This window comes from Antechinus flavipes, chromosome 1, assembly GCF_016432865.1.
Source record: "Antechinus flavipes isolate AdamAnt ecotype Samford, QLD, Australia chromosome 1, AdamAnt_v2, whole genome shotgun sequence".
Lineage (NCBI taxonomy): Eukaryota > Metazoa > Chordata > Mammalia > Dasyuromorphia > Dasyuridae > Antechinus > Antechinus flavipes.
Genome location: NC_067398.1, coordinates 507955645 through 507970362, shown reverse-complemented (window position 1 = coordinate 507970362; position 14718 = coordinate 507955645). Strand labels below are relative to the sequence as shown.

The window sequence follows — 14718 nt, the reverse complement described above, 5'->3', positions numbered from 1 at the left end:
GCAAATTGAAGGAACAAATATCTCCTTTAAAAATATGCAAACATTTAAATTTGCATTATGTAAATAAAAACATACCTTGGTCCAGGTTTTGGAACATTGCCAGCTTTGAGCTCATCAAGTATCTCTTCAATATCCTTAGGTGTCAAATCTTCCTATGAACAAAAATAGAAAAATTTTTAAATTATTTGACAGCTGAACATGTGATTACTACATACTACATAACCATTTTTAATAAATATTTTTTCTAAACAGGTAACAGTAAAAGCTATTTTCTTTTGAAGAGAACACTTCCACTTACTACCTCTGGTGTACAGGAGGGGATATGCAGCATGGTGTATGAGAAATAACTGGAGGTAGAGTCAAGAGAACACTTTGAGCCGGCTTCTTTCTCTTCTACAACTGTACGGTGGTTGTAGGGATAGAAACTATATGAACATCTAGAATGCAAGTATTCCAACAGATAGGTTGAAGCACCTGGCAACTATTCCTTACCCCTAAATTATTAGTCACATAATAATCACATAGTGACACATACCCTTTTCTCATATAAGAAAGTCTTGTGAGCCTTGCTAATACTTAACATGTTTGTCCATAAACAACTTTCAATTAATTCTGTTACTGAATGATTTACGAATTACATTATTTTCAAGAATTCTTACCTAATGATAACAAAAATAACCATCACAGTAACTAAAACAATAGATGTTGTTATATACTCCATGTCATTCACCATGTTTACAAGACTTTAAGTAACATATCAACTAAAACTAAAATCACGAATGAATAAGAGAATAGAATGTAATTAAAACTGACATTTGTTGTCATTTTTCAAATAATTCAAATACAATAAAATCCAACATATAATATATGGAACATAATCTAAATGGGAGAGGGGGAAAAAACAGGGTCTTGCTAGATGGCTTTAAGGTCCAGGATTGCATTAAATCTATGATGCTATGATCCCTCCACTCACAACTTCCATAACTTAGTGTTCTAGTCCTAGTCTTACTTGAGGAATTAGTTCCATATCACTAAATGCCTTTTGGGCATCTTGAACTGTGGATGTTCCATAGGAATCTTAAAACTTTAAATGTCAAAATTTTCTTCCCCCAAATCCATGGGGTTCTAAAAATTTTTGTGTGTCATGGACCTCTTTGACAATCTAGTAAACCATGAAATCCTCAAAATATATTTAAATGCTTAATATACACAGGATCACAAAGGCAACTAATTTATTTCCCTGTCTCAAGTCTACCCTAACTCCAATTCATCTTCCATTCAGTTCCCAAAGTTATTTTTCAGAAGTGTAGTCTGATCATATCACCTACCCTTCCCATTCTACAACTCCAATGGGTTCCTATTTAATTTGAGGATTCTAGTTAACCAATTAGCAAACTAGTATTTACATAGTACTTTGTAGTTTGCAAAATCACCAATATTATGAATATGAAATTTCCATTAATAGTGAGAGATCACATAGTCTTGCACTCTTGAAGTGATGTATTAAAGTATCAAATGAGAATTTGACAATAACCTGTATCAGAAAGACATATCTTAACCACAAAACAAGAAATAAGTACTATCAAGATACGTCTTTAAAAAGGAGTTATGATCACTAGATAGCAATTATGTTGTAAAGAAAAAAGCTGAGACAATTTTTTTTGGGTAAATTATTCCATGACAGACTTGCTTTGGGAAATCTATTTTAATAAGCTTAATCCTCACATGAAAACAAAAATTTTGTAAGAAAAATGCAACTTTATAACACAGTATGGCATAAGACTAAATCCTAAGTCATTTTGCTAATTTTGTCCAATAAGTGAAATACTAATGTTCCCAACAGAAACAAACACTTATTAATGTGAACTAACACATGCTAAGAATGTGAAACCAGTAATTCACAAATGACATCTTTAAATTTTTCTTTTTGCTGAGGCAATTGGGGTTAAATGACTTGCCCAGGGTCACACAGGTGGGAAGATTTAAGTGTCAGAGGCCGGATTTGAACACAGGTACTTTAGAGCCAGTGCTCTATCCACTGTACTATCTAGCTGCCCCATCTTTAAATATTTCAAGTGTTTGCATAGGTAAGAAGAAATTCACTCAAAAAATTGATTCTACTAAAAGTTACTAATATGATTATATATCTTAAAGATGAACTCAGAAGAGGAAGAAATAACCTGACTAGATAAAATGAGGGAAAACACAGGAAATCAAAACTCCATTTATTTGAAATCATTTTAAGATACTAACACATAATTCTAAACTTAATGAAAGTGAAATACTTACATAATAATTATCATTTATTTGAACCATTGGTGCATTTACACAGGCACCTAAACATTCCACTTCTATTAGTGTGAAAAGCTTGTCAGGTGTTGTTTCTCCAACCTTAATACCTAAAAAAAAGAAATGATCATTACCAAAATCACATTTTAACATATAAATCTACTTTCTGGGATTTGACCAGTTTTAAATATTTAGCACAGTACATTTCAGAACATAATTCTTAGAAAGAAATGGTTAAGTAAAACTTAAATAGCTTCTCATGTCAACATTTTTTAAAAAGTAATTTATATAATTATGTCTACTGTTTACAAAGTTCTCAAATTTTTCTTTACCAGTTTACTTTTTCAATTTAGTGTGGGGAAGGGAAGGGAAGGAAGGTCCCAGATTTTTAGTACATAACTATGAATGAGATATTTAATTGAAAATCTGAGTAACTGACAATTAGGATATCTGGGTTCTGGTCTAGCTGTTTCATCTGAGGAAATTACTTAATTCAATTAAAGTCAGACAACTTTTATTAAGCACCTACCATACATAAGGTACTATGTTGCTGCAACATTGAGGCAAGAAAGGTGAAAAACTCCAATCACTATATTCAAGGAGCTTATTTTTAATGTTGTAGCTAAAGAAAGCAATAGAAATGAATATGATATATATAAGCACTAAGAAAATTTAAGCTGCAGGGTGGGAGTAATGAAGATCAGGTAAAGTTTATGAAGGAGGTGCCTGAACTGGATCTTGAAGGAAAGAAAAGGATTTCAGTAGAAGAACAATAGGAGAGAAAAGGTGCTAAAAGGATCAGCAGACAATTGTTATAGCTGAAGAATGAATTTGGGAATTGGAAATTTGGGGAGATTCAAGAAAGTTCCAAGTCAACAGGGCAGAAGGAAAAATTTGAAAAGCTAAAAAAGTAGAGGAAGAGGAGAACTGGATACATCAGTAAGACATGACATGAAAAGGAGTTATGTGAAAAGAATTCTTCTGGAGACTTTGCCAAGAGTCTAGAATAAGTCCAAGATAAATAGAAGGTTGAGGACCCAATTTCCAAAAAAGAATGAAAGCAAAGAGAAGTTTCTGCACATAATGTGTAGTGTTTTTTTTTGCTGTGGCCATAATAGTGACCTAGGTTGAAAGTACAGACTGATGTTTCTCCTGGAAAGATAAGGACTCAAAGAACACCTCTCTTTATTCTGTAGATTATCAAGGAAAATGATTTTTTTTTAATAGCTCCATTAAGAAAAAAAGGAATTTGAAGATAGAGAGTAAAAGAATATGACACAAAGAAGAAAGGGAAGAAGGACCAATGGACATTTGGAGCTTTAGAAAGATAAAACCTTCCTAAAGGGGAGAGACCTAAAACTTTTGAAAAGGAAACAATATCTTATCCTCCAAGGAATGATGATATGAATCTACAGTTAAATGACCATATAAATTTAGGGGTCAGAGAAAAAAGAGATAAGTAGTGGTGGGCTGGCTACTCCCTGCTCAGGAATAATAAGACAGCTATTTGTCAATTTAACAACAACAGAAAAATCCTATGTCCTTTTATGACGTGATCAGAATCAAATAGAGAAGATCCCAAGATGTGTCAAACTGGATGACTATTATTCATTTCTGGTATTTATGAAAGCACAAAATAATTCTACCAGGAGGAACCTAAAAAGCATTACCAAAGATGAAGAAGTCCTGGGTAAGAAATTGAAATACTCATTACTAGAGATGTTTTCATTACTGTGCAAAAGCTTCCAAAGAGAAGCATATTGGGAAAAAGAAGTGCTGATTAACTGCTCTATGGCCAGCAATAGGTGTGATGAACAAGGTCTGGTAAGAATGTATGTGCCTAGAGTCTTGCAGATATCATTTAAAAAAGGTTATTAAATAAAAAGAAAGGCAAAAGGAGAAAAAAGCCATTATATATTTACTAAGCTAGATATAGAGGTAGGAACTAAAATATGTGAATAGGAACAGAAACGAATATTAACAGAGAAAAAAAATTAATAAAAGTCAGTAGTAATAATGCTGATGGCCTCATATGTAGATTTAAAAACTTATAACAAGTATGTCTAATGAAGTGAGCTATATATTCAAGGAGTTGAATTTGACTTCTTAAGCATCACTGAAATTTGACGGGATAAGAACCAAGATTGCAATAGGATTAAGTATAATTTATTTTAAAAGAGCAGGATAAGGGGAGATTTAGAAGGAAGGTGGCTATTGAATCATGTGGTTAAGAAAATACAAATATAAGGACATTTAGACACAAAAGTAGAGAAATAATGAATTTAGAACATTTGGATGAAGACTAACAGGTGAATTTAGGCTTGAGGGAAGGGAAAATAAATAAATAAATAATTGGAGCTATATAAAAGGTACTGAATTCTTTTCACTGGGATATTATAACCTCTCAAATACTTCCTAACTGGGGAGGGGGAGGGAGGGAAGAGGAGGGAAGGAGAACAGGGAACCAATATGAGCAAAAGGAATGACCAGTGTATATACACAAATCCAAAAAATGCGAATCACTTGCAAAGTGCATAAAGGAAAATAACATAGGGAAAATTAGTTTGAAAGATATCTAGATTATCTGGAATGTTTTAAATGAAATCTAAGATGGTTTTTAATTAGGGGAATGGTATGGTCTGTGTAATTATAAGGCTTTTTTTTTTTTTTGCAGTTTTGTGAATAACTTAAGAAAAACAATTAGGGTGAGATATTGGCAGCTTTAGCAGAGAAGGAATGGATATGGAAGAAGTAAAATCAAGATTTGCCAAACAATTAGATATAGTGTTAAGAAAGAATTTTTCTGACCATCAGTTTCTGCTCCATAGGAGAACCTAGAACAGAGATTTGGGGGACACTTGTGGATGTCATATGGATTATGATTTAGTGCATGAGATTCTGGAACCAGACAGGTAAGAGGAAGAACTAGGAAAACAAATTTATAAGTTACAAATGAATTTATGTAATGGTCACTTTATAAAGCCTGTCTCCTTGCCAATAACATTTAAGACTTTTCTTAGTGAAGAATGCCAGTGCCTGTTGAAATACATATTTCATTTGTTCAATGATTCTTTCGATATTGTTATACAGAACATGATAAAGTAGTGATTTCCGAAATGTTTAGAAGGAGAAAAGTTTTGAGGCTGAGAAAAGGACAAAAATAAGGCTAAGATAAAAGAAAATAAGCATATTAAGAAGGTAACTTAGTGGAAATATGGATATGGTAGAATACTCTAGTGTTCCTATGTCTGTATTCTTGGGTTTTAGTTTCAATTTCTATACTTTATTTGCAAAATATAATGTATGTTTTTATACCTTCAAATTAAATTGTATATGAAATAAGAAATCTGGGTCTTTGTCAAATCCCTCCAAAACTAATATTTCTTTTTTTTAAGCAAAAAAAAAAAAAAATCTGTTTCATACCAAGCTTTTTCTGAATGGCCTCCAGTATGCTGTCAGAATCTCGAAGCATACAAGGTGTAGTGGTGCAGACTTGAATATGATACTTTCCAACTGGCTTTCGATTATACATTGTATAAAAGGTTGCTACTTCATATACTCTCATTGGAGGTACTTGTAAAACTTCAGCAACCTAAAACATAAGAATAGTTTAAGAAAAATTAGCAAAAATTGACTGATCATAAATTAATGCTTTGAGGGTATGTCCAAAGTTCTTGATTTTAAAATTAGCTTTGTTTTGTAGAAATCAAAAAATTCTCAAAGGACAAGTTATGCCTGATATTGACCAATGAGGAAAAAAAACTGATCACATCAATTGTTATTGACTAGAATACATTTATCAAATGTTTTCAAAATTCAATTTCTTTTCTCAATTTTTAAATCATTGTTTACTCTTAACTTTTATGCATTGTCCTTGACTTCTCTACAGCATTTGACAGTCGCCAGATAGTACAATGGATAAAGCAGTGAAGCTGAAGTCAGTAACAATTGAGTTCAAATTTGGCCTCACCACTTATGGCTATCCTTAAAGTGCTAGCTATTGGCCACTTCTATCTCTACAGATATTCTCTTCTGGTTATTCTTCCTACCTATCTGACCCCTCCTCAGTTTCATTCATTAAATCATTATTTATGTCACATCCACTGTAAATGTCCTCCAAATCTACCTTAGGCCCTCTTTTTTTCTATATACATTCAAGTCACTTAATTTTATCAGCCCCTATTGGTGCAATTATATTTATGCAGTCTAAGATCTCAAAAATCAACATATCCAAAACAGAACTTATTTTTTTTCCAAAACCTCTATTTCTAAACCTCTACTGTTTCTGTTAATACCATCATCATTTATTCAAGTTTGCAACCTTGGCATTATCTTTATATCACTCTCATTAACCTCACATATCCAATCAGTTATCAAATTTCTACCTGTCTCTTTTCTCTACTCATACAGCTATCACCTTCAGACTTCCACAATAAACCCAATAAGTCTCACTGACTCAAGTCCCTCCCCTCTCTCCACAATGAATTATCATTCACAGCTGCCAAACAGATTTTTCTAAAATACAGATCTGATCATGCCGACCCATTGGTTCAAAATGGAGTGGCTCCCTATTAGTTATATCAAATTTAAACTCCTTTGTTTGTCTCTTTAATTAAAGCTTCTCATAACTCGGTTCCTTCTACAAATTACTTCCCTCCTTACCATTCCACAATATAGTTATACTTGCTGTTCTTTATACACTCCACATCCTATTTCTGTACTTGTGATTTTCTTTATCTAGAATGAAATGGCCTCTTACATTCTCTGGCTTCCTTCAAGACTCAACTCAAAGATCAGTCTACAGGAAGGCTTTCCTGACTAGCCCCCCAAAACTCCTCTACACTGTATTTTCTCTAAGAGTATCTCTCATTTATTCTGTATCTTGCTTATATTTATGTAGATGATTTTTTCCCCCTATGTAGATGTAAGCAGTTCTTAGTGTTGGTTTTTTTTAATTGCTCCATTTAAACACAGCATAGTGAATAATTCTGAATGTAAGGTCAGAACACCTGGTTTTCAATCCTCATTTGCTTTTTTAATGCTATCCAACTTTGGATAATTTATTTTTCTGAATTTCCTTATTTATAAAATGTAAACAATAACTTATAGTATCTACCTCAAGGTTATTACCAAGCAATTGCTATATATCATTAATAAAAATTAGCAACTTTTTCAATGGAGCCTAATAATTCTTTATGAGAAGAAATAACCACAAATCATAGATATGAGGAGAGACATCCATCATCTCTTTACTACCTAAAATTTTCATTCTAAATTTACTTTGAATCCAAGAATATGCTTACCATTTACCTTCATTTAGTTTTAAAAATATAACCTTTTATTTGTTTTGTACTTCTCACTTATCACTTTGTACTTCTCACTATAATCAAAAACATCTGTATCTTGTACAAAATGAGATAGGCTTTTTAACGAGTTTAATCATCTCAAAAACTACTACAGCTTTTTTTTTAAATTAAGTGCTCTAGCCCTGTTTGTAGTGGCTAGAAACTGGAAAATGAATGGATGCCCATCAATTGGAGAATGGCTGGGTAAATTGTGGTATATGAATGTTATGGATATTATTGTTCTGTAAGAAATGACCAGCAGGATGAATACAGAGAGGCTTGGAGAGACCTACATGAACTGATGCTAAGTGAAATGAGCAGAACCAGGAGATCATTATACACTTCGACAACGATATTGTATGAGGACATATTTTGATGGAAGTGGATTTCTTTGACAAAGAGACCTGAGTTTCAATTGATAAATGATGGACAAAAGCAGCTACACCCAAAGAAAGAACACTGGGGAACGAATGTGAACTATCTGCATTTTTGTTTTTCTTCCCGGATTATTTATACCTTCTGAATCCAATTCTCCCTACGCAACAAGAGAACTGTTCGGTTCTGCAACATATATTGTATCTAGGATATACTGCAACATATCCAACATATAAAGGACTGCTTGCCATCTAGGGGAGGGGGTGGAGGGAGGGAGGGGAAAAAAATCGGAACAGAAATGAGTGTCAATATAATGTAATTATTAAATAAAAAATTAAAAAAAAAATAAATAAATTAAGTGCTCTAATATTATCTAATCTATGAAATTTTATGATTCAGTTCCAAGCATTCTATACTCTATTGTGATGGTGGAGGCAATCAAAACACTTTGAGGTGAAAATGATGAACTTTCCATTATCTTTTCTGACTGAGCAATATAGGATAAGACAGTTTTGATAAATCTTGTGCATATGTACATCTGATCCAGAAGTAAGCACTATGGTCAGAGTTAGAATTAAAAGTGTGTGAAAATTTGTTATGGAATTAAGCAATCCAAAGGAAAAAAAAAAAAAGCATGAATCTTCTGAATTTGTAGCTCTTTTGGACCTATTATTAAAATGTGCTTTCAAATGTTGTGACTTATTTTTTTCTGTAGGAAAAAAAAAATGCTCCTTTTCTCCAGTAGTGTTTTTTTTTTTCATGTCTACCTTCAAGTTTATATATGTCCAGTTTAATTATCAAATTAAAATCACTAATTATGAAGTAGTACAATTGGAAACCTTGATTCAAAATAGGACAATATTTCCACATTTTCTTTGATATTGTCAGACAGAATTTTTAAATTTACTTTTATCTTATTGGGTCCAGTCATTACTGCTGCTATTTAGTTGTGTCCAAGTCTTTATGACGCCATTTAGGGTTTCCTTGGCAAAGATGGAAGAGTTTGCTATTTCCTTCTCAAGCTCATTTTACAGATGAAGAACTAAGGCAAATAGGATTAAAGTGCCTTGCCCAAAGTCACATAACTAGTTAGTATCTGAGGCTGGACTTGAATGCAGACAGATGAATGTACCTGATTCTTGACCTAACCCTCTATCTAGTATCCACTGTGGAACCTTGGTTGATATTATAATCTTTTCACTACATTATATAACTTTTCACTGTTCCCTTCCTATCAGGGCAAAAAACTGCATCTTTCAAGGCTCCTGACATTTTATATGACACCAGTATAAATACAAATAAAATTGTCTAAACCTCTAAATTGTATCTAACATATCTATATTATAATTTATATCTATAATACCTAAATTATAAAAGAAATTTCAATTTCTACAATCTGATACTTTTACATCACATAAGAATTTTTTATAAAAGCTAGTACTTAAATCCCATTATAAAATAAAAACAATAAAATCATATTAGATACCTTGTTCATGGCAGAAATGGGCAACCATCCATTCTGCCTTTGGGCTAAGTCCAGTACTGGAAGCACAGCTGCTGCTTTATGTCCCTCTGGGTAATTCTTTACAATTGCTTCTATCCTCTATATATAAAAAAAAAGAACCCAAACACCTGTCATATACAAATGAGTCAATGTTTTCTATCTTAAACATCATGTTATTTATTCATACCTTGTAGTTTTCTGGTGTGAAATCAAATGGAGTATCTGGGTTATTTTCAGGAGTATCTCTGTGCTATAGAAAGAGGAAAAAAATAATTTAAAATGAATTGCTTAAAATGTAATTTTCCCAAGAGTATTTCATGGTTTTTAAAAGTCTTTTTTTTTTAAATTATAGCTTTTTATTTACAAGACACATGCATGTGTAACTTTTCAGCATTGACAGTTGCAAAACCCTTTGTTCCAATTTTTCCCCTTCTTCCCTCTACCCTCTCCCCTAGATGGCAGGTGTAGACCAATACATGTTAAATATGTTAAAGTATATGTTAAAATACTATGTGTGTGTGTGTGTGTGTATATATACATACATATATATATATATACACACACACACATGCATACATACATACATGTCCATACAGTTATTTTGCTGCACAAAAAGAATTGGACTTTGAAATAGTGTACAATTAACCTGTGAAGGAAATCAAAAATGCAGGCAGACAAAAATAGAGGGATTGAGAATTCTATGTAGTGGCTCATACTCATTTCCCTGAGTTCTTTCACTGGGTGTAGCTGGTTCTATTCATTACTGTTCTATTGGAGCTGTTTTGTTTCATCTCATTTTTGAAGAAGGTCATATCCATCAGAATTGATCATCATATAGTAGTATTGTTGTTGAAGTATATAATGATCTCCTGGTTCTGCTCATCTCACTCAACATCAGTTCATCTAAGTCTCTCCAGGCCTTTCTGAAATCATCCTGCTGGTCATTTCTTACAGAATAGTAATATCCATAAAATTCATATGCCACAATTTGTTCAGCCATTCTCCAATTGATAGGCAAACACTCAGTTTCCAGTTTCTGGCCACTACAAAAAGGGCTGCCACAAACATTTTTGCATATACAGGTCCCTTTCCCTTCTTTAAGATCTATTTGGAATATAAGCCCAGTAGTAACACTGCTGGATCAAAGGGTATGAACAGTTTGATAACTTTAAAAGTCCTTGTTGAAGCAACAATGTTTTAAAAATCAGCTCTTACACACCAACTAAGCTGGGTTTTTCCAAAATCCAAAATTCACCAACTCAAATGCTTCTTACCTTAACAAATGAATTGCCATGGCCAAAAATTTTAAAAGTGCCAATCACTTAAGTGACCAAGCTTCTACTTATGAGCCTTTCTAAACTAAGGTAGTTTTATTCTTTGGACAATAAAACTCAAAGCACGCATGCAGAACATGTCAGACCATATGCTCCACTAGCATTACCTTTGAGAACCCCGGGTCATCGCCACATTAAAATAGCTAAGTGGAACTTTCAAAAAGATCATTACTATCCTTAAATTAGACATTTATTTAAATCCACAGAACACTCCAATCATTACTTAACTTCTTTCTTATTTCACAAAATTCTTATTTTCTTACTAAACTAAGTGGCATGAAGGCAAGAATCATGTCTGTAATAATTTTCCCTTTTCTCCAACACACAGAATATCAAGTACAACTCTATATTCAACAAATATTTGTTGAATTAATATTTTTGAACACAATACAGTTAACTATAGTTGAACATGACAGCTAATCTCCTAGTTTTAGTATATTTCCATTAGTTTGTACAGCAGTAACAATGGCAAATTGGGATTTAATTAGGATGTAAGGGATTCCTTAAGACTGATGGAAAAATTAGGATCCATTCTAGAAATATGGAAAAAATATGATTTTATCAATCTATTAAATTACAAATAACATGGATAAGATAAGTAAGCATGGGTTTTATTTCTATCAAATTTCAGAACCAATATGAATATTCCCTTAAAATTTTGAGACTTCATCTTAGGTTAAACAAATAAAACTATCTTATAGAACAAAATTTATTTACACTTTCTCCACACTCTCTTTTTACCCAAGAAATTTTTACATGATCCCAGGTACATAGGTATATAAAATAGGTTTGCAAATCAAACATTTATTAATAATAAGATTTATTAAGATATGAGGTCATGGCACACAATTTAAGAAGCTAGATTATGAAGAAAAAATAGGGCCTTCAAAATGTTTGAATTATAAAGCACATCTAGTACTAATATAAAATTTTCCTGTATATGAGCATCAACAACCTTTGTATCCTTGATGGGTAAAAATAGCATTTGAGACATAAATTAGTACCTGCTACATTAATTTAAAATAGTGATGAATAAATTTATGAAATTATGCAAAGTGATAAGGTTCAAAAAACATTTAGATTAATTCATAGATGGTAGAATTTTATAATGAATGAGGAAACCTAGGGATTTTTTGGAATAGATTCTTAGTTTTTCAAAAATGTTATTGGCGCTCCTCAACAATGAGATGATTCAGACCAGTTCCAATGGTATTGTGATGAAAAAAAAAAAAAAAAAAACCATCTGCACCCAGAGAGAGAGCATTGGTAACTGAATGTAGATTATAACATAGTATTTTCACACTTTTGTTGTTTGCTTGCATTTTGTTTTCTTTCTCATTTTTTCCCCCTTTTGTGGTTTGATTTTTCTTGTGCAGCATGCATAGTATGTGGAAATATATATAAAGGAATTGCATATGTTTAATATATATTGGATCACTTGCCAACCAGGGGAGGAAGTAGAAAGAAAAAAAGGAAAAAAAATAGAACCCAGGGTTTTGTAAGGGTGAATGTTGAAAATTATCCATGTATATATTTTGAAAATAAAAAGTTTTAACTAAAATAAATACACAAACAAAAAAAAAAGTAAATGTCATGGAAAGCTATTCTATTCTCCCACCATTAAAAAAAAAAATCAACTCTTTCCCCCCTTTTGTGATGCAATTACAAACAGAATACTGACGTTGACCATTGAATCATAAAATGTTAAGCGCCAGATGATATGTCAGACATGTTTAGTTTAACCTCATTTTCTGAACCGGGAGATACAGAGTAAAGTCAGGATTGTAACACAATTGTCCGGATTCCACAGAGTTCTTTTCACCATGTACCACAATGACCTAATAACTGGCTGACTATAGCATGTATGTCAGTAGCAATAGACAGAGCTAGAAGGGACTTCACAAATATTCTAGACAACTGGCTCATTTTACAGATGAGGAAACTGATGTCCAAGTAGCTTAATATTCGTCATCTTAATTTGTCTGACAACTTTAGATATTTAAGTATACTGATATTTTTTAATGTAAGTTACATGGTTACTATTTCAGTATGACAATCCCATGCCAAAATCTTTTCCCCTACAGATCACTCATTACTTATTCTCTTGATAATTCTATTCCTTGTCTAGAGCATATCTGAACTAAATTCTAACTTGAAATTATTATTTCATATGATGTTCAGCTGAGTTGCTAGATTTTTCCTTTCTATTCTTGTATCTGAGTGATTAATGTTAGTGAGAAAAGTCAGAAGGGATCTGAATCTATATGTTTATATGTTTTTAATTGAATTGATGATGTATATTGGGAAAAGAGACCTCAAAATTTCAACCCCTATTGAGACCTACAAATTCAAGTAATTGGTCAGTGGTATGTTTTATATTCATTCACACGTGTATATATATATATATATAGGTTTATGGATATTTAAAGCCCTTGCTCCTTTCTAATTTATCAATGCAAAATAATTTGCATAATAAACAGGAATATTTTGAAGAGGGGCCCCAAATATGATGGAAAGACAAAAGACCTCTTTATTAATAAAGCATGTCTATCCTTGGGAACCAAATCCAATGTTAATGTAAACTACAGCCAGAAGTCTTAGAAAGTCATCCAATCCAATAAGGATAAATTATCAGTGTAAACCAATGCACTGAGTATCTAAAAACCTCGGATCAATAAAAGCTATGAGTCTGACCCAAGTTTTCAAATATTTACTTTTTTGTGTGTGTGTGAGGCAATTGGAATTAAGTTATTTGCCCAACAGCTAGGAACTGTTAAGTATCTGAGACCACATTTGAACTCAGGTCCTACTGACTCCAGGGCCAGTGCTCTATCTACTGAGCCATTTAGCAGTCAAGGGAAAAGATAATGATAAATGTTGGGGGAGATGTGAGAAAATTGGACACTAATATATTGTTGGTGTAGTTGCTAAATGCTCCATCCATTCTGGAGAGCAATCTGGAACTCTGCATATCCTATGATCTAGCAATGAATCTACCAGATCTTCTATCCCAAAGAAATCTTAAAAAAGGACAAAGGACTCACATGTGCAAAAAATAAATAACAACTCTTTTTGTACTGGCAAAGAACTGGAAATTGAATGGATGCCCATTAGTCGGAGAATGTCTGAATAAATTATGATATATTAATGAAATAGAATATTGTTCTAGAAGAAATGATGAACAGGCTGATTTCAGAAAAGCCTGGAAAGACTTACAAGAACTGATGCAAAGTAAGTGAGCAGAACCAAGAAGAACATTGTATACTGTAACAAGATTATGTGACAATCAACTGTGACGGACTTGGCTTTTTTTCCACAACTAGATGTTTAAAGGCAATTCTAATAGACTTGTGATGGAAAGTGCCATCTTGCATCCAGAGAGGGAACTATAGAGACTGAATAGATCAAAACAGTTGTTTTTCACCTTTTGTTGTTGTTTGCTTGCTTGGTTTTTTTTTTATTTTATTTTGGTTTTTTTCCCACTTTTGATCTGATTTTTCTTGTGCAGCATGATAAATATGGAAATACATTTAGAAGAATTGTACATGTTTAACTTATATAGGATTGCTTTGCTGTCTTGGATAGGAAAGAAAGTGGGAGAGAGGGAAGAAAAATTTGGAACACAAGATTTTGCAAAGGTGAATGTTGAAAACTATCTTTGCATGTATTTGGGGAAATATTATTTTTTTTTAAAAAAAGAAATAATCTAGGAAATAACTTACCACAAATAAGGCTCCTCCAGCTCCATTTTGCACAGCTGTTTTGTGTAAGCATCTCATCTGCCTTCCCTGCAAATAAAATTAGGTTTAGTAAATTACATGCCTTAGGCACAATTTTACACTCTTCCCAGAACCAGATTAGAAACAGTATA

General features: G+C 32.5%; 1 protein-coding gene and 1 long non-coding RNA gene across 3 annotated transcripts in view; one reads left to right on the top strand and one right to left on the bottom strand.

Moving 5' to 3' along the window:
* The window catches only part of LOC127544027 (uncharacterized), a 102166-nt gene that overhangs the window by 10795 nt on the left and 76653 nt on the right, over positions 1-14718 (top strand). The gene's annotated exons all lie outside the window — the stretch shown is intronic.
* The window catches only part of NDUFV2 (NADH:ubiquinone oxidoreductase core subunit V2), a 32297-nt gene that overhangs the window by 5361 nt on the left and 12218 nt on the right, over positions 1-14718 (bottom strand). Inside the window, exons 2-7 of the mRNA XM_051970467.1 lie at positions 14570-14635; positions 9701-9763; positions 9496-9612; positions 5713-5881; positions 2290-2399; positions 76-152 (exon numbers count right to left, since the gene is read on the bottom strand). Of these exons, the coding sequence (XP_051826427.1) occupies positions 76-152; positions 2290-2399; positions 5713-5881; positions 9496-9612; positions 9701-9763; positions 14570-14635 (602 nt within the window). The remainder of the gene's footprint in view (positions 1-75; positions 153-2289; positions 2400-5712; positions 5882-9495; positions 9613-9700; positions 9764-14569; positions 14636-14718) is intronic.